At 47.7% G+C, this 21011-nt stretch overlaps 1 protein-coding gene across 2 annotated transcripts in view; it reads left to right on the forward strand.

Moving 5' to 3' along the window:
- PAX5 (paired box 5) overlaps positions 1-21011 on the forward strand; it is a 190089-nt gene that overhangs the window by 57983 nt on the left and 111095 nt on the right. For both annotated transcript variants that reach the window (XM_027105494.1, XM_027105495.1), the window contains exon 6: positions 5754-5929. In XM_027105494.1, the coding sequence (XP_026961295.1) occupies positions 5754-5929 (176 nt within the window). The remainder of the gene's footprint in view (positions 1-5753; positions 5930-21011) is intronic.

Raw genomic sequence — 21011 nt, forward strand, 5'->3', positions numbered from 1 at the left:
TGTGAGGATAAAGGAGGCTGTGTCAGGGCTCTGGCTTGGGCTGGGCTCTGCAGGGAAATGGGACTCTGAGAAAGGCCAGAGACTGACCCAGTAGCTCCAGCCTCCTTTCCTGGGCTCTGGAGCCGCCAGCTGGGGCTGCATCCCAAAGGCCATGATGCCAGAAGGAATTATGGAGATTCCTGTTTGTTTTTATTTTCTTTCTTCCCAGGGAGCATCTGCAGACATAAGGTACATGACGATTTTTAAAGAAACAAACCAGAACCCTCCAAGAAAAATGCAAAGCCCCTGAATCTGCTGTGCTCTGAAGAAAACGCAATGGGTTTATGATCTTTTAAGACACACAGGAGACAGCTTTCTCTTGACAGATGGGAATCTGAGGCTATTTTGCTTCCTCCCTCTTTGCGTGACCAGACCCGATTGTGTAAAGCCTTTAGCTTCAAAGCCAGGTTGTGAATAACATTGGTTTAACCTGAAATTTAAAGCCAGCATTTCTCTGCTCCCCGAGATGGAGCTTCCTGCCCCTTGCTCCCCTGAAGCTAGCTTCCAGAATGTTAATTCTACGAGCCATGGTTGACTAAGCCCAGCACTGGGTCTATTACATATTATTTGATTTGGAGTAGAAAAAAAGATTTAAAGATACCGTGCCCCCTGTATACCTTTGTACTTTTGCCCATGTCTGTCCATGTATTTAAACATACCATTCACATTGTGAGTTCAGATTTTTCTCCCTGGAATACAATGGGTCCGAATGCTTCTGGAGCCTGTCTCCAAGATCACATTCTCCATGGAAGTGAGGCAGCACCTTTGTGGATGAGAAACGCTATGGAAGCGTCCATTGGAGGCCTGGAGCTTCAGACCTGTCCTTGTGCAGGGTGTGATTTTCTGGTGTTCACTTTTGTAGCCATCTCTTTGCATGTAATCTGTTTCACTCATGCTCACCCACTGTCTGCCGTACCCAGAGATGGGTCAGCCATGTCCCTGGCCTTTGAGAACCATGAGCCTTTTTGTCAGAATATTTGTCTTGGTTGACACTTGCACCTTTACTGGTCTGATTATTTTTCAGTTAACATTTGCCTCTTCCACTGGATGTAACTCCACGAGGACAGGGCTGGGCCAGCTCATCACTCTGTGCCCAGCGTTAGCCCAGCGCCTGCTCTCTAAGGTTGGTTGAGAGAAGAATGAACCAATGAATGAATGAATGGGTCAAATGGAAGGACTGTGACTTTTACAGGCCAGACCTGCGGAGTGAAGGTGGTATTACTAATTTGTTTATTCCACAGATGTTCTCTGTGGAGGAGACAGAGATGAATTAATTGTGGTGTTTCTCCCCAAGGTAGCTGATAGTGCTATGTGAGAGTGAAGGGCCCAGGGGCTTGACTCCTAAGATGAGGGAGAAAGTGGTCAGATGGAGCAGTGACTGAGGCATGAAGGAAGACACCCTGGAGGAGGCGGCATGTGTGCGCATGACTAGTGTTTGTCCTGGCAACAGGGCCCACGCCAATGAGGAGTGATTTACCTTCCATATGGGCTCTGTGGATCACCTGTGGCTGACAGGCTGACTCTGGGCATCACCTCCAAATGTGCACACATGTAAAATTCATCTTGCCAGTTCCTAGTCTTTCCAGACCTGGGGAGCAGGGCTTAGAAAGCACAGCCTGATCTACAGGAACTAGCATTTCAGGCCCTGGGACTGAGAAATGTGGAGGGTGATTGCCTCCCCAGCCCCCTTCCGTGGCCCCCCTCCCCCCAGCGAGGCTCAGATGACCTCCGTGGCTATTGTGGCCTCTGTGGCTGCCTGACAGGACCCCCGCCTGCCTCTCCAGAGTCTCCTGGGGTCTCTTCCTCCCACTCCCTCTGTCCCTTTCATCTCCTCTGCCTGGCACACCCCCTCCATCCCATCCCCCACTTTGCCCTGCTGACATCTTGTCCTCTGCTCTCGGTTCGAGCATGACTCCGCTTTGGGCGACTTCCCTGACTCCTCCCCGTGAGGTCATTACACATGGCCATTTGAATATATTTCTAGGCACTTTTCCTACTTATCACAGTTTGTAATCATATCTGTTTGTGTGAGCACTTGACTAAAGTGGGCTGCCCTTTCTAGTTTGCAAAGAGGGGCCTGTCTTGGTCATCGGTGTATCCTCTGTTTCGTGTTTGGTTTTTTAAAAATATTACCTGGTGCAGAGTAAACTCTTTATCAATATCTGTTAAATGAATGAATAAATGATCGTATATTTAGGAGTGCCCCAGGCCTTCTTAAGGAAATGACAGACTTTCTGTGCAAAGTGGCCGGTAGACTTCACCTCCTTCCTGAGGAGAGAAAGCAGGTGCAGGTGCTGGCAGGCGGGAGCAGTCAGAGGGGTCAGGATTGGGCCGAATGCCTGGAGAGGTGCCTCTTCCCAGCTCACAGTCCTCCATTCCGAGTCTCTGGGTCACCAAGACAGCCTGGACACTCTCCCGGGCTCCGCCCATGGTCCTGTGGCTGACTGTCGGAAGGCCAGAGTGGGACGCCGTTAGCCTTCCTTCTGGGAGACTCAGAGCAGGCCCCAGCGCGGCTGCCTGTGCTGAAGAATGCGCGGTGTCCTGGGGGGGCGCTGGTCCTCCAAGGACCCCCAGTGCATGCACTTGAGTCTGCATGTGCCCTGAGCCTTAACTCTGTGCCAGGGTCTCCCTGGTGACCGGACAGTGACCTTGCCCACAGGAGCCCTCAGCCAAGCCATCTCCTCAGAGCTTCCTCAGTGGAGGTACAGGTCTGCCTTTCCAGAGCTCTGAGCTGTGCACAGAGCCCAGCCTGTGAAGCCCATGGGAGAGGATATCAGCGTGAGGACCGGCTGGCTGCCAGGGAGAGGCCTCCTCCAGGGGCAGAGATGTGGAGTGTCTGAGGGGGCAGCCTGAGTGGGAGGGAAGAGGTGGGCACTGCCCAAAGGGGCTCAGCAGGGAGAAGCCTTGGCAGGAGACGTCAGGAGCTGGCAGATAGGAAGGAGCCTTTAATAGGGTCTGGCTGGTAGGATGGCGGCTGGGGACTATAAGTGAAGTTGGTGACCAGGGAAAAGTCTCCTAAAGTGGACGTGGTCTCTCTGACAGGGAGAGACTCGGAGGAGCCAGCTGAGCCTCCTTCCCGTGTGTGTGTGTGTGTGTGTGTGTGTGTGTGTGTGTGTGTGTGTGTGTACCTGTGCACGCATGGGCTACTTGGTGGATGCCAGCCAATGGGAGAACACTGCTGGGCAGACACAGGCTGGGCCATGAGCTCCCACATCCTGCTAGTCTTGGTGCCCTTGTGGGAATGATCCCCATGGATATAGGCCGTGACGAAAGAGTGGTCTCTGAGGATGATGTCCCGTGGGCAGGAGCAGGGACCTGTCTCGTGGAAGGCCAGTGTCACAGGCTTCCAGGGGAGGGCCTCAGGCTTTAGACCGGGGGACATCAATCAGAGAGACCTGCTCCCTCCTTGGCCCACACATTGGGGTGTCTGGTCATTCAGTCTACAGCCAAGCTTAGGTATCCTCTTGGGTCAAAATTGATCTGGGATCCATTTTCTCAGGGGCGTCCCAAGCCACCTCTAAAGGCCCTTCCTGTCGAGGATGCTGAGGTGCTCTGAGCTTTCAGCCGCCACAGGGGACTCTGAAAGGCCAGCACTCATGTGAATACCCAAAGCTGGTGTCTTTGTTCAAATGTCAGAGCCTGTATTGCAGTTGTCCTGGGTAGGACAGTTGGGGAAACACCAACCTGGGGCAGTGTCTCAGGGACACAATATCCCGCTGCTTCAAGCTCCTTGGTTCAACTTCCTTCCTCACATGGGTGGGGTTTTGACATGATGGATTAAGCCTAGGGTGGCAGTGGACTGGCAGGGTGGGGGGTGGGAGGGGGATTGGGCAAGGCCTTGGGTAAGGGCACCTGCCGGGGAGAGATCTGACACACGCTGGTTTCCCACAGGGGCTTCCCAATGGCAAAGGCAGGCCTCACCTCCGGGCCTGGCTTCCAGCAGTGTCTCTGGGCAGCCCAGCACGAGCAACTCGGTCCCAGAGGACCCTGGGGAATGATGGCCCTGCAGGCCATTTCCTCACTGGACTCTTTCATCCTCCTTGTTTTCTCTCATTTTGAATGGTTCAAGCCCAAAGCTCACGAAAGATATTTCAACCATTTAATTTTTAATTGATAATTCGTAGTATTTTCTTTGAAATGTAGGCATCATCACAGTGAAGAGCTAACAATACAGAACCCATAGAGAACTTAATCCTGTGCTTTCTTAGTAATTTACATTTTGTTGAATAGGCAATACATTTAAAGTTCTATAACGAAACAAAACAAAACAAGCGTGCTTTGAAAAGTCTCCCTCCCCTTTGCCTCCATCCATTTAGCTCCTACCTCCCTGAATGGGTAACCACTCTAAATGTTTCTCGTGCTGCCTTCCAGAGCCATATATGTGTGTGTGTGTGTATACACATACACACACACACACACACAATGTGTGTAAAGTCTTATTTTCTTTCTTTTTTACACAAAACGTTGTATATATATTTTTTGATAAATTTATTTATTTTATTTACTTATTTTTGGCTGTGTTGGGTCTTCATTGCTGCGCGCGGGCTACTCTTTGTTGCGGTGCATGGCCTTCTCATTGCCATGGCTTCTCTTGTTGTGGAGCACGGGCTCTAGGGCGCACGGGCTTCAGTAGTTGCAGCACACAGGCTCAGTAGTTGCAGCTCGCAGACTCTAGAGCACAGGCTCAGTAGTTGTGGCACATGAGCTTAGTTGCTCCGCGGCATGTGGGATCTTCCGGGACCAGGGCTCAAACCCATGTCCTCTGCATTGGCAGGCGGATTCTTAACCGCTGTGCCACCAGGGAAGCCCAAAACGTTGTATATTATACATGCTGTGCTGCATCTTGTTTATTTATTTTTCATTTAACGATGAATCTTGAAGATCTTTCCATATCAATTCACAGATGGAATCCTCTTTCCTTTTTGTTGCCATACCGTATTCTACTGTGTGAGCATACCATAACTTATTTAACCAGCTCCTACAAATAAACTCTTGGGTTGTTTCCAGTCTTTTGCTACTAGAACCTTGCATATATATTACTTCCCATATGTGTAAGTCTAACTGTAAAACAATTTCCCAGAGGTACAATTGCTCTGTCAAAGGGAACTTGCATTTGTGATCTTGATAGATTTTATCAAATTGTCCATCACGGGTGTGTGACCAGTAGACTCCCATCAGAATTGTGTGAGAGCATCTGTTTCCTTGCAGCCTTCCTAACGCAGTGTTTTGTTGGCTGGTCACATGATGTGGTGGCAGTTGTCCTGGGGAAGGGCGTCAGCTCTGGAACCAAACTATACCTCCAAGGGGATCTTCAGAGCAGGAGAGGCAGTAGCACCTGGTGGTTAAGGCTCTGAGTCAACCCAAGCTCCAGTCCTCAGGCAAATCAGTTAATCTCTCTAGGCCTCAATTTTCTTATCTGAAAAATGGGGGAAATAGTGCCATCTACATAGGGTTCATTGTGAGGATTAGATACAATGACACATGCTTCATTCAGGGCCCGGCCTGTGACCGTGGGAAGCTGGCTCTGGCCTAAGCAGCAGGGCAACCTTGGCCAAAGACCCCCGCGTCTGAGCCCCTGTTTGTTTCCTCTCTCATCAGGGGAGGAGCTGGGCTCGTGGGTCTCTCAGGCCCTCTTCCCAATCCAGGGTCTGACATGTCTTCCCCAGCAGCTTGCGTGACCTGCACTCACCCCTCCTCTCTCATGCTCATCAAAGGTATTCAGGAGTCTCCTGTGCCGAACGGTCACTCACTGACGGGCAGAGATTTCCTCCGGAAGCAGATGCGGGGAGACCTGTTCACGCAGCAGCAGCTGGAGGTGCTGGACCGCGTGTTTGAGAGGCAGCACTACTCGGACATCTTCACCACTGCAGAGCCCATCAAGCCCGAGCAGGTATGCCCCCGACTCGCTGCCTCCACACCTGCCACCCTCACGCAGGCCTGGGTGACCCACCCAAAGGCATTCAGTGGGGAGTGGGTGAGAGTGCCAGCTTCTACTCAGAGCCGGGTTTCTCGTTCTCCGCCAAACCTGGCCAGTGGCAGCATCCCACGAGGTCTGGAGCGTGTGTCTGGGGCTTCTTCAATTGCTTGCCCTGGTGCCTCCTCTCTCTGGCCAGCGGGGGGTTGTGCCGTGTCTGGCTGCTCTGCCACTGCTGTGGGGTGGTGTCTTTTCCCAGGGCTCTTTGCACAGGGTGGTGTAATGATCTTCTGGGCCACTTGAGGTGGTCTTGGGTCATTATCCTGTCAGTCAGGGTGCAGGTGGAAATATGTAAGCACCGTCTGGCCATAAACCAGGTTATGATGACACTGGTGTGTCCCCTACTGTCAGCCTTCTCGTCACGTTGTCCTGTCATGCTTTTAGAACTGAATCCAAGAGTCTGGAAATAAGGAAGTGTCTCATTGGACAAACTCGCAGCTGGGTCATTTGCAAGAGAGGGAAGGAAGCAGGATGATCCCTTGCTGAGCTGCTCCCTGCTGTAACCTGGGCCGAGAAGCATTCACTGCCTGTGGCTGCAGAGATGACATCAGAAAGGCTCTGCCCAGTGAGAGGCTCTTGGGGCCTGGATAAGGTCCCCCCAGTACCAGATTCGATTCAGGAGACTGTTTCCTGGTGCCCCGTCTGTGACAGGCTTTGGGCTGTATACCTCGCAGGCACGGGCGGCTCAGACTTGGCTCCTGCCTGCCGAGAGCTCCCACCTGGTGGGTGAGTCACAGAGGCCTGTGAGTAGTAACTTTCCCCAGCACTTGCTGGCTGGTCCTGGTGGGGAGGACTGGCCTGCTGAGCTTCCTCTACAGGCTAATTAGATGATGCTTCTGAAGTTTTCCCAAAGAGCCACTCAAAACAGTATAGGCTGCAGCACAGGCTCCTGTGGAGAGAATAGGTACTGGAGGGGACCTTGGACGGGGAGGAGTGAGCAAGGCCTCAGGGACCACCATCCTATGATAGTCTGGCTGTCTCTGTGCAGTCCTATGAGGGCTCTCACAGACCATCTAGCTACTTTGTTTTCAGATGGGGAAACTGAGGCCCAGAGAGGTAAAGAGACTTGTCTAAGGCCACCCAGCAAGTCACGTATTCACTTAACAAACACTGATGAGTGTTTATTATGTGCAAGGCACGGAGCCAGTCACTAGGTACATGAGTGAACAAGACAGGCTTGGACCTGCCCTCAGGGAGCCTACAGATGTGTAGAAGAATCACAATAAAGAAGGATCACTCAAAGGGTCACGGATCACAGATGTACTAGGCGCTGAGGAGGGGATGTCTGAGGTGCTCTAAAGGTATAAAGCAGATGCTGAGCCAGCCTGGAGGCCACAAAGGCTTATGCTGAGCCCCAAAGGGATGTGGTGGGGAGAATGTGCCTGGCAGAGGCAATAGCGAGTGCAAAGATCCTGAGGTCGGGGGAGTGTGGCAGGAGTGAGGAATGGAAAGAAAGTGTGGCTGGGCTTCAGGGAATGGGCTGGGGAGGGTGGGAGGAGATTTTGGGGAGCTGGGCCTGGTCTCGTAGACTGTGCTCAGGATTTCAGTCTTTCTCCTGCAAGTTGAGTGACACCTCCTCTGGGAATGACATAGTCATATGTGCTGGTAAGAGCTGATCTCACACGCTCTAGTTCCTGGGCTTCAGGGAGTCTGTTTCCATCACAGGCAGCCTCTCCCACTCAGAGCCCTTCGGAGAGATGGCCGAAGCCACATTCCATCTGACCCAGGAGGAGAAAGAAAAGAAACTCAACCCGGAACCTTCCTTGGATGAGGCCTACATTTCCCTCCAGAATCTGGGAGAAAAGTTACCTGCAAACCTTTGACAATATTACAGAATTTTAGAGCCAGCAGGGACTAAAGAAGCAAACTATCAACCCCCTCATTTTCTAGAGGTCCAGAGAAAGGATAGGGTTTGTCTGAGGTCACCCAGCAAGTGAGGGCCATACCTCTGCACAAAACCTCTGGCATTTCTATTAAGCCCTTATGTACTTAATTCAGACATCAGGTGTTAGGGATTGTGTTTCCGTGTGTTTCATGTGATTCTCATGGAAACTCAGAGTCTAATCATAGTTCATCCAGCGTGGAAGGCCCTGGAAGCCTGGGCAGACTATAGGGCTTCGTATGTGACAGGAGTCCATCCAGGTATCCATTCACTCACTTGCTCAGATGCTCAGATGCTCATTTATCCTGCGTATTTCTTACATGCTGGCTGTGAGCCTGGCACGGTGCCGGCACCCAGGGCAGGGAGGGCAGGATGAATCAGGCATCAGCTCAGCCTCCAGCCACACAGGTGCAGTGTGACATGGATTCAGAAGCTGCAAGGTGAGGGAGAAGGTTCTATGGACCCTGATGAATGGAGATGTTGCCTCTGCTGGGAGCACAGGGAGAAGTCATGCAGGAGGCGACATTAGGGGACAGGTCATTAGGCCCATGTAGAGATGGGCCTCAGGGGAGGAGACCTGAATCACAAACTCTGTTTCTAGCAGTGTGGCCATGCAGTGTCCTTCAGAATGACGCGGACACGCCGAGGGCCTGTCTGACCGTGTGGGTTCTGAGGCAGGGCCTGCCGATAGGATAATGACTGACTCAGTGCTTTCTGGTTAATCAGCTTCACCTCCCCGTAATGGGGTGCAATGAGGAGAGATGGGAGGTGAGGCCACGGGGCTGCCGGGCACACACGCAGGCACTGGACTATGAATGGCATACCCTTGCTCCCCACTCCCAGTCACTTTGGACGAATGTCGGCCGAGCAAGGGGCCACAGGCTGGTAAGGGATGCGTCAAGGGTACGGGTTCCTTGAGCCCCTCGTGCCCGCTGGCGGCCTTGCCTTGTGAGCCCAGAGTGCATGGCGGCGGTGCCAGGAAGGGGCCCAGAGCTCTGTCTGCTGATACTGACCTCTCTTCCATTTGTGAACATCTGGTCTCCAAGGTCTAGTGGCAGTTTGTGGGGAAGAAAGATCGTGTGCCGGCCTTGGAGGCGGGGGAGTTTGACTTGAGACCGGCTTCTGCCCGGCGGGGCAAGTCACTTTTTCTCTGGACCTCCGTTGCCCTATCTGGGACAGTAGTAATTGTGGTGGTGACAACAGCAGCACAGCAATAGCCTAACAATAGCGGCAGTGATCCTGTACAGTTTTCTAAGGTCTTTCACATCCATCCTCTCATCGGACTCTCCATGTAAATGCCTGCTACACAGGTTAAGCAAGATTTGTGAGCTCCATTTTACAGATTGGGACATTTTTTCCCAGACTGTTCACCCCATTTTCAGGCCCAAAGGGGACTCGTCGAGGATGCAGAGCTGGAATCTGACCTCAAGATCTTTTGTCCATCTTGTGCAAGATGGTTACATGGGCCTCCATGTCCCCAAACAATTCTAGGGGCCAGTTTTCTGACTGGCTGGCTTTCAGAACTGGCCTTTTGCAGCTAGAGTCCGCTGGTCATTGTAGAACCCTCAGATTCTTGCCATAGACTTGGGTGGTCAAGTCCTCCTTAATCACCCACCCCTAACTGCCTAAGGGAAGAACATTCCTCTTCAGGGCCAGGCTGGAGTCCCACCTGTCACTTCCACGAGCTCAGAGCCCACCCTCACCTGGCTGCTTTTCCTGCCGAGATCTGCCCTGGGTGGGTGGGCCCAGGCTTCTCCCTTTTTTAAATAAATTTATTTATTTATTGGCTACGTTGGGTCTTCATTGCTGTGCTCAGGCTTTTTCTAGTTGTGGCGAGTGGGGGCTACTCTTCGTTGCTGTGTGCGGGCTTCTTACTGCGGTGGCTTCTCTTGTTGTGGAGCACGGGCTCTAGGCTCATGGGCTTCAGTAGTTGTGACACGCAGGCTCAGTAGTTGTGGCTCGCAGGCTCTAGAGCGCAGGCTCAGTAGTTGTGGCGCATGGGCTTAGTTGCTCTGCGGCATGTGGGATCTTCCCGGACCAGGGCTTGAACCTGTGTCCCCTGCATTGGCAGGCGGATTCTTAACCACTGCGCCACCAGGGAAGTTCCAGGCTTCTCCCTTTTATGTGGGAACTTAGTAAACCCTTGTCCCTGGGTGGAAGGAGTTAATATATACACACTCCTGGGGCAATGAAACACTTCCTTTTCAAAATGGTTATTGAAAAAGCAATTCTGTTTCCCTACATGTGGAGTGAGTAAAAATCACCTTGGAGGAGAAGAGAAAAAAAAAAAAAAAGGAAACAACGGTGGGTGGTATGTGTGCGTGTGTTTTGAACAGTGGCATCTGTTTCAGTAAAAGTCGCATTGACGCTGTGGTGGGTGCTGAGCTCCTGGCAGGAGCTGGTCCCTCCTCTGGCCACCAGGAAGGCCGCCACCAAGCACAGCCTGCCGTATTTACTCTCGGCAGACTATTAACCAACACTAGGCTATTAATCTGGCTTTTGAGCCTTCACTAAAGCCCATAAAAGCTCACAGTTGTCAAATGGAGTTCATTTTAATTTCCTTTCAATCACAGTAAATTATTCAGGTGATAAATCAGCTGGAGCAGCCTCCTGGCTGTAATAGAAACCCTAATTCCTGGCTAATTATCCAGCCCATTGCTGCCAACAGATCAATACGGACGCAAAATGGAACAGGCCCAGGGCCCTCCCTCCCATTGGGCCAGAGACAGAAAGACAGCTGGGGAAGGGGGACGTGCTGCTGACCTCCCAGGAAGTTCAAAGGTCATGGAAGGTTAAACTGGGAGAAATCCTGTCCCTTGTCTAACAGAGAAGTCACCAGAAATGCCTCCTGCTCTCATAAGCTGCTTTGCCCTCTGAACGGTGGCATTTCTCCAGGCTGGTGGGCCTGGGGCTGAGCATTGCCTACTCTTGTGGGCATCCTCCTCCTGGGAAGGGGCTGGTTTGTGTTTCTGAGCATGATTGAGCTTGGTCATCAGAGATGGCTTGAACCCTCCCTGAGTCAGAAAAAGGGCTGGGGACTGTGGGGAAAAAGATGAGGTGGTAGACATGCTTTCCTTCTTCAGGGAGCTCCAGGAGAGAGGGTAGGGAGAGAAGGGAGCAAGGAGACAGGTGTGCCAGGCTAAGAATGGGGGAAGGCTTCCTGGAGGAGGTGTCATTCGTGCTGTGCCTTGAGGGATGGGCAGAATCCAGCTCTGTGGAGAAGGTAGAGTTGGTTGGAGAGGGCATTCTAGGCAGAAGGAGCGGCATGGATGAAGGCGTGGAGGAGTGCAAGTACAGCAGGGAACTGCAGGCTGGTCTAGGTGGTTGGAATATGGGCTGAGTGAAAGAAAGTCAGAGACAGAGGGGCTGGAGAAGCAGGAGGACCCTAAACCCCAGAGGGCTGGAATGTGGAGGTGAGGAGGTTTGGCTTTGCTTTGGGGGCAGTTGCCCTGAAGGGCCCCGAGTCTGTAGCCTGGACTAGTCTGCTCTCCTGGAAGCAACCTTCAGTGGGGCTCCTGCCTCTTGTCCTGTCCCTGCTGCACTGTTGGCTTTCTCTTCCTGAAGCTCATCCTCACATACTAGCTCCTCGTGGTTTCCCACTGCTCAAAACCTCAATCCCAGCTCTTCATCTCCTGCATGACCCTTCACCACTCCCACAGCCCTCTGCTTGCCTACAAGATGCTCTGGCTGAAGCCGGGCCTAACCCCTCACTACGCCACATGGGCTGGGCTCCTCCTGTCCGAGGGGGCCACAGACGATGGGCTGGCGTGTGCATGTGTGTGCATGCGTGCCTGTGTGTATGCGTGGGCACGGGAACCCCAGGGATGGCTCTGAGCATGCAGGGTGGCAGGGACTGCGGTTATTATTACTTTCTTGTTGTTGTTGTTCTCACTCCAAACTCCTGCTCACTGTTTCTCCAAATGGAACACTCTTTCAGTCTGTTTCTAAATCTATGCAGTCCAGCCCCAGCAGGAGTCCTGCCTGCCCTGGGAGGCCTTCATTGACCCACTTAGCCTGCACTGACTTACCTCTTGTCTGAGTTCATAAACGCACTGTGTTCTAATTATTACGGTAGTAATCGTTGTAGCGACTGTGTATTCATTTCTTACCATGGGCCTGGCTCTGTTCTGAGGAGAACGCTTCTAGCCCCATCTCATTCCAAAGTCACAGAGCTCCTATTATCCCCACTGTGCAGACAGGACGGCTGAGGCTTGGTGAGATCAGTGCAATGACTCAGCCACAGGGCACAGTAAGTGTGGAGCCAAGTCGGAAGCCAGGTCCAGAGTCCAGGCTGGTAGCCACTGGGTTACCCCCAGTTGTAGCACAATCAGGCTGTCCACTGATTCTTCTGGGTGGGCAGTGTCCTACAGATACACCCTGAGGGTCCAGTCGGCTCACCCTGGGAGCTGTGCATGAATTAGGAAGTGCTGGGTCTGCCCGCAAACCAAGGTGGTCTCTGGAGGTATGAACCAAAGTCGGGGCAGTGACTGTCCCCTTCTACTCTGTGCTAGCTGTGCTCCTCTCTCCCTGCCCTTCCCCTCGTAGGGCTGTGCTCAGGGCCAGGCTCCTCCACTGCAGACAAAATAGAGTTTGCTCAGAAGAGGTGATTAAAAATCTTACCTAGGGGCTTCCCTGGTGGCGCAGTGGTTGAGAGTCCGCCTGCCGATGTAGGGGACACGGGTTCGTGCCCCAGTCCGGGAGGATCCCACGTGCCGCGGAATGGCTGGGCCCGTGAGCCATGGCCGCTGAGCCTGTGCGTCCGGAGCCTGTGCTCCACAACAGGAGAGGCCACAACAGTGAGAGGCCCGCGTACCACAAAAAAAAAAAAAAAAATCTTGGAGGGATGACTGGAGAAATTAGGGCTGTTTGGTATGAAGAAGGGAAGACTTGGGGGTGTGAGCAGGGAAGGAAACAAGCTAAGAGAACTTTCTAATAGCCCAAGCTTTCTCACAGTGGAGTGGGCTTCCTTGGGAAGTAGTGAGCTTCCCGTCACTGGAGGAATATAAGGAGAATCTATCCTTTTTCATATATGCTGTATTAAAAGTTTAAGAATCCACAGAGATGGGAGATTGGGATGGATATATACACACTACTATATATAAAATAGATAACTAATAAGGACCTACTGTATAGCACAGGGAACTCTACTCAATACTATGTAATGACCTATATGGGAAAGAATCTAAAAAAAGAGTGGATATAAGTATATGTATAACTGAATCACTGTGCTGTACACATGAAACTAAAGCAACATTGTAAATCAACTATACCCCAATTAAAAAAAAAAGAATCCACGGAGGGCTTGATTAGCTAAAAGTCAAGGTCCTTCCAACCTGAAAGAATGATTCTAAGGTAAGAAGAGTGAGAAGGTCCACCGGGAAGAGGGGAAGCAGTAGGGGAGGCAACAAAAGGAGAAGACCTTTTATGCTGCAGCATGGCAGGGACACTGAAGGGCGGCTTCCCCTCAGGGATCCTCACTAGGGTAGGCAGAGAGGCCTGGGTCACAGGGGCCATGGCTCTGAGCAGTGAAGGGCTGGAGGCTGCAAGGTCTTGGGAGGCCAATGATGAGTCCAGCTCCTCCAGTGCACAGAGCAGGGCTGGGGTTTCTGGTGAAGACACCAGGGCCAGAAGTCTGGATACCAGTGGCTGGTGCCAGCCTCAGGGCCCACACACAGTACCAGCATCCTCTGCCCAGGAGTTCACGGCCAGACGTCCCGGGAGCAGGGAGTGGAGCGGAGGATTAAACAGTGTCCTGCCAGCAGGTGCCACTGCCTGCAGGGGGGCTGGCAGAGTGTGAGGCATAATTGAAGGTAGAGGAATTACTAATTTAAAAACCCCGAGGGCTTCCCTGGTGGCGCAGTGGTTGAGAGTCCGCCTGCTGATGCAGGGGACACGGGTTCGTGCCCCGGTCTGGGAAGATCCCACATGCCGCAGAGCGGCTGGGCCCGTGAGCCATGGCTGCTGAGCCTGTGCGTCCGTAGCCTGTGCTCCGCAAAGGGAGAGGCCACAATAGTGAGAGGCCCGCGTATGGCGAAAAAAAAAACAACCCCCCCCGATAAACTTTCACATAGCCTTCTTGCTCCCAGCGACCCTAAGAGGTAGAGTGTATGCAGTATAATCTTCATGTGGCAGATGAGGAAACTGAGGCAGAGACAGATTAAAGTAACATGCCCCAAATGATGTACCTAGTAAGACTGCCACATTCCCTGCTTCCTGCCTTTTGTGGGTGTAGACAGTTCTCTGGAGTCAGCTCCCTGACCCCTGTAGGTGTAGACATCTGAGTGACTGATTTCATTCAGCAAATATTTATGGAGTACCTGCTCTGTGCCAAGTACTGCGCTAAGTGCTGAGGACACAGCAGCAACAAAGATGTGGTTCCTAGAATTTACCCAATAGCAATGGAGACAGATTCTTTTTTTTAATAAACTTATTTATTGGCTGCATTGGGTCCTCGTTGCTGCGTGCAGGCTTTCTCCAGTTGCGGTGAGCGGGGGCTACTCTTCCTTGCAGTGCGTGGGCTTCTCATTGCAGTGGCTTCTCTTGTTGCGGAGCACGGGCTCTAGGCACACGGGCTTCAGTAGTTGTGGTACGTGGGCTCAGTAGTTGTGGCTCGCGGGCTCTAGAGCGCAGGCTCAGTAGTTGTGGTGCATGGGCTTAGTTGCTCCGCGGCATGGGGGATCTTCCTGGACCAGGGCTCGAACCCGTGTCCCTGCATTGGCAGGCAGATTCTTAACCACTGCGCCACCAGGGAAGTCCTGGAGACAGATTTTAGCAAAAGAATTATGCCAGTAAAAACAGTTTATCATTACCAGTAACTACAGAACATGATGGGTGCTGTGAAGAGACAGAGCAGGGTGTGCTGAGAGTAAAGAGTGGGACCTCATTTAGATGGGAGGTCAGGAATGTCTATCTGAGGATGGCGCCTTTGAGCTCAAGATAGGGAAGGGTGGTGGGAACAGTGTCCCAGGCAGAAGGAACAGCCTGAATGAAGACCTGAGGCTGGAAAGTAACCAAAAGATGTCCCGTGGGTAAGCATGGTATGTGGTATGTGGTACAGTCAGGGAGGTGGTGGGGGACGGCTGTGAGGGGACTTGCGGACCAGGGCCAGGGGCTTGGGTTTTATCGTGAAAGTAAGGAGAAGCCTCTGCAAGATTTTAATCCAGGGACTAGCAGGGTCTAATCCAATATGGATTAGAAGATTATTCTGGCTGCTGTGAGGAGACTTGGAGTGTTGGTAGGCTATTGGCAAGGTGCAGACAATGTCACTGCATCCCTGGAAATCGTTGCCTGCCCTGTCTGGGGCTGACCTTCTCTCCAGTCCATGGCAGCGCCCATGAGAGGAGCTAGAGGAGGGTGGAGAGAGTGGTAGTGGCAGGAGAAGGGCAAGAATTCTCTACCCAGTTCTTCCCAGGATGAGAGGGGCTAGAATCCTGAACACTGAGATGCTTAAGCGAGATTTAACTTGGATATCATCTTGCCTTTGAAATGAGATAATGACAAGTCTTATGCTGGAATTCTTGCTTCCTAGATCTCTAGAGGTACTGGGTGCCTCTATACCAGCCATACTGTCCCTTATCCTTCTACTGTCATCATCTCAAAGTGACCCAAGGGTGAAAATTACATGGACTATGTGGGATCTCAGCTTTGCTCTGAGGATCTTGCCTGAAGAGGCCCAATTTTCTGCCCAAGAAAAATCATGCCTGTTTTGCAAGACTGGGGAATGTTTGAGGGAACACTGAGGAAGTTGCCATAGTGTAAAAGCATGGGATGGACCGCTGGGCTTTCATAATGGCTCTTGGGCTAGTCACTTCTCTCTGGGTCATGGTTTCTGCATTTGGGGTGGGGGATTAGCCTGTGTCATCCTTGAGACGCATTCTAGCTCTAACATTCTGTGAGAGCTAAAACAAATTGGGAATTCATCTCTTATTTTTTTTTTATGGTTTTCATTAAAGTTTTTTTTTTTAACATCTTTATGGGGTATAATTGCTTTACAATGGTGTGTTAGTTTCTGCTTTGTAACAAAGTGAATCAGTTATACGTATATGTATGTTCCCTCATCTCTTATTTTTATTTTGACTTGTTTACATTTTTTTTTTCCTGTCTGTTCCACTCTTTTAGATGACAGGCAAATTCTGTATATGTGGGGTTTAAAGATTACAAGTGAATTGTCAAAGAGCTGCCGGCACCTTGCTGGGTTGTTCTTTCATTCATTTATTCATTCATTCATCCAAGAAACTTTTACAGATGTGCCATGTCAGTGACATTGACCACCTGTACTGTGCTGTGTGGCATTAAGTAACAGCAATAGATGTAGCCAAAGGTACTATGTGAAAACTGATTTTTGGGTAGAGGTATTTCCCCCTAAACAATGCTAACCAATACTTGCAATAAAGAAAGACAAAAACGCTAGCAGAATAGGTAATTCCAGTCCTACAGCTTATTTGTCTTGAGAGTGCACCACAAGTTTGGCTTAAGGAATTTGGCTATTCACAAAGCTCTTTAAAAAAATGCAAACATTGGGCTTCCCTGGTGGTGCAGTGGTTGAGAGTCCGCCTGCCGATGCTAGGGGACACGGGTTTGTGCCCCCGTCCGGGAAGATCCCACATGCCGCGGAGCGACTGGGCCCGTGAGCCATGGCCGCTGAGCCTGTGCATCTGGAGCCTGTGCTCCGCAAAGGGAGAGGCCACAACAGTGAGAGGCCCGTGTACAGCAAAAAAAAAAAAAAAAAAAAAGAGCAAACATTATTTTGTAAATTACAAAAACCAAAAAAACCTCCATAGAATTTTTCGTTCCGATAACAAGGTCTGACCTATCCCATCTTAAACAATAGAAATACTGGATCAAGTATAACAATGAAAAAAATATATATCTAAATACCTAAATACATATATATATATATGTCTTTGAGGTTTAAATAAAGAGAGCGAAATCCTCTGGCGCTGGAAATTTAGAAGGAACTCAGAGCCAGAATTCTACATGCATGAGCTAATGTCCCAGCGGCCCAGGATATTGTTCCTAGTGAACAGGGGCTGGAGTTTTGATGCTGGTGTTAAGACAGAAGATACACTCTTAGACCTATGTAATATGGGAGTTGAAACTGAAACTCTTGCTAAAAACTTGAAACCTGGAAGGACCATACTTTCCATGAAATGAACAGTAGGCTGAGGGAAGCAGCAAGGAAACTTGATTCTGTATGAGACTCAGGGGAGAACCAAAGTTTCCTATGACAAGTTGAAATCCAACTATGGCACATACAGGTGTTGCATCTCACTTTATATTACTCGCAAGAAACCCAAGAAGAGAAATTAATATAAAAACTGGGCTCATGTCAGTGAAATTCTTGAGATGCCGAGCAGAAGCACATGAAAAGTTCTCATCTGGATACTTTCACAGTCCATTACGTATGATGTGCCTACAGAGTTAATGTTAATTACTGAAGATGAGCTCACAATTAAAAAATTGCAAACCACAGAAGGGCAAGTCAGGAGACATAACCAGGAAAATTAGTACTCCAAGAACCTAAAATACCAGGCAATCTGAAAGAGACAATAAAATGACTAAAGAGATGAAAAAAGGACTAGAAACATTAAAAAAGAACAAAACAACATGAAAAAAGAATAAGCAGATTAGGAAAAGAACCAAATAAATTCTCTAAAAATAAAAAATTTTGTCATCAAAGTTAAAAATTCAATTGATGGGTTAAATAACAGGGTAAGACACAGCTGAATAGAAAATTAGTGATTTGGGAGACAGAACTGAGGAATTTGTCAGGAATGCAGTATAGAAATCTAAAGAGTTGGGAAATATGAAAGAGAGGGTAAGAGATAAAACACTATTTCATGAGAAGGTCCAATATACATCTAATAGTTGCTCTGGAAAAGTAAATAGAAAAAACAGAGATGAGGCAACATTCGAAAAAATAACAGTTAAGGAACTTATAGAACTGTTGCAAGACACGTCATTAGATTGAGGAAGCATACTAAATCCCACACAAGTTGAATAACAATAAATGCACATCTAGGCAAAGCTATAGTAAAATTGAAGAACATCAAAGACAAAGAGAAAATTAAAAGCAACCAGAGAGAAAGTATAACTTTTAGATTGACAGGATACTTTTTAAAGCATCAATAGAAGTCAGAAGACAATAGAAAATGTCTTCAAATGTTAAGAGATAATAACAATTGATATATCCTCAGATAAATGATCATTTAATAACAAAGGAAAATAAAAACATTTTAAGACAAAGGAGAGTTTACCACTTACACACTCTTGCTGAGCTGCTAAACAATGTACTTCAGTAAGAAGGATATGAGAGACTTCCAGTTTTGGCTCTGATGTATAAAGAACTTGGGAGTCATCATTCCCATATTTGCAACAAGAAATAAAGCTGAGCAAACTGAACAACAACTATTCTCGACTCATCAGAGAATTAAGGTTGCAGGGCAAACAGCTACAGCAAAATCTGGAAAGACAGGAGAATACAGAGAGTTACAGCTAAGATCTGCCAGATTAACATAAAACCTCATACTAAAGGCCTATTTACCTCAGTTTCTGTACCCTGTCTGTACATGGTGTCCAGCTTTCAAAAAAAGTTAGGCAAGAAAAAAACACAGTCTGAAGAGACAAAGTAAGCATGAGAACCGGACTCAGCTATGACAGAGATTTGAGAATTATTAGACAGGGAATTTAAAATAACTATGATTGATATGTTTAGGGCTCTACTGGAAAAAGTAGACAGCATGGAAGAACAGATTGACACTGTAAACAGAGAGATGGAAACGCTAAGAAAGAATTAAAAAGATGCTAGAAATTTAAAAAAATACAGTGACAAAAATAAAGAAGCCCTTTGATGGGTTCATCCATAGATTGGACACAGTCAAGTAAGGAGTCAGTAAACTTGAAGACATTTCAAAAGAAACTTCCCAAAATGAAATACAAAAGAAAAAAAAAAAGAGTGAAAAAGCAAAGGCAGGGGTGGGATGAGTCAGGAGATTGGGATTGACACATATACACTAATATGTATAAAATAGATGACTAATTAGAACCTGCTGTATAGCACAGGGAATCTATGTAGTGCTCTGTGGTGACCTAAATGGGAAGGAAATCCAAAAAAGAGGAGATATATGTATACATATGGCTGATTCACTTCACTGTACAGTAGAAACTAACACAACATTGTAAAACAACTATACCCCAATAAAAATAAAAAAAGAAAAAGAAAAAGCAAAGGCACAAACCAAAAACCAGAACAGAACACAATCCAAGAATTATGGGATAATTTTGAGAGGAGTAACATGTGCATAATTGGAATATCAGAGGGAGAAAAGAGAATGAAGAAGAAATATTTCAAGTAGTAATGGCCAAGAACTTTCCAAAATTCAGTCAGATAATCAAACCACAGATGTGGGAAATTCAGAAAATGCCAAGCAGTAGGTGTAAATATCAAAATATTTAAACCTACACATATTGTTTTCAAACATCAGAAAACCTAAGACAGAGAAAAACCTTGAAAGAAGCTGGAGGGGGAAAAACACCTTACGTAAAGAAGAACAAGGATAAGAGTCACAGTGGATTTCATGTCAGAAACCATGTAAACAGGAAGAGAGTGGAGTGAAATATTTAAAGCACTGAAAGGAAAACCCCACCAACCTAGAACTCGATATCTTGGAAAATTGTACCCCCAAAATGAAGGAAAAATGAAGACTTTCTGTCAAACAGAAATGGAGTGAATTCATGACTAGCAGACCTATCTTGCAAGAAATGTTAAAAAAAATTTTTTTTAGGGAGAAGGAAAATGATATAGGTCAGAAATTCAGATCTACAAAAAATAAAAAGGAGGGGAGTCAGAGAAGGAATAAATGAAGATAAAAATTCTTTGATTTTTCTTATTTTTAATTGATCTAAAAGGAAACTGTTTAAAGTAAAAATGTAACAATGTATCCATATGGTTATTACATATGGATAAGTGAAATGAATGACAGTAATGTCACAAGGGACAGGAAGGGGGAATTGGGAATACTCTGTTAGAAGGTAACTGTCCTACAATTTAAGAAGTACAATGTTATTTGAAGGTGAATTTAGATTAATTATAAATGTACACTGAAAACTCTAGGGCAACCACTAAAACTATTTTTTTTACTTAAAAATCTTTTTAAAATTGTGATAAAAAACACAATGTAAAAATTACCCTCTTAACCATATTTAAGTGTATGGTTCAGTAGTGCTAAGTAGATAAAATGGAATCATATGGCATATTTAATTAAATCCAGAGAAAGAAAAAAAAACAGGGAAAAAAGAAATAAAGAACAAGTTCAATAAATAGAAAACATTTACAAACATACTAGATATTAATCCAACTATATTAATAATTGCTTTCAATGTTAATGGTCTAAGTGTACCCATTAAAAGAGTGCATTAAAAAAAACAAACCACAAGATCCAACTGTATGTTGCCTATGAGAAGGATATGAAATACAGAAGGAAAGAATGGAATTTAAGAAGCAATGGTAACCAAATAACTGATAAACAAAGGATAATTTAAATAACTGTTGATTATAAACATAATGACTAGTTTGGGGGATTTAAAAACAAACTAAAAAAAGACAATAATAATATATAAGATTGGGGGTAGGCTGCTCTGAGTTAAAAATTCTAAGATCCTTGTATTACTCAGGTGGAGGATAGATATATTGATCAACTGTGAATTTGGGTATGTCAGGGATGCAGGTGAGCAAATTAAGGGTCATCATTAAAGGCATAGTAGTGGAATGTATAACTTCGGAACCATAAGAGGCAAAGAGATTATATAGAGTACTCAGTAAGCCCAAGAGAAGACAGGGGAGAGGAAGAAAGAAGCAAAGAAAAAGCATGGTCAGTTAAAAATACAAAATTAGATAGTAGATGGTAGAAATAAAAATATTTGAGTAGTCCCAATAAATATAAGACTGAATTTGTTAGATAATACAGAGGTTATAAAAAATAACCAAAACTCAGAAATATGCTGTTTATAGGAATTGACCTAAAACAAAATGGTACTGAAAGGTTGCGAGTAAGGAGATAGGAAAACTAAATAAAATATGATAGAGTAATATCACTCTCAGATGAAATTAAGGCCCAA

The sequence above is a fragment of the Aethalodelphis obliquidens genome, unplaced genomic scaffold, assembly GCF_003676395.1.
Source record: "Aethalodelphis obliquidens isolate GAN/ISIS:26980383/991018 unplaced genomic scaffold, ASM367639v1 scaffold7, whole genome shotgun sequence".
NCBI lineage: Eukaryota > Metazoa > Chordata > Mammalia > Artiodactyla > Delphinidae > Aethalodelphis > Aethalodelphis obliquidens.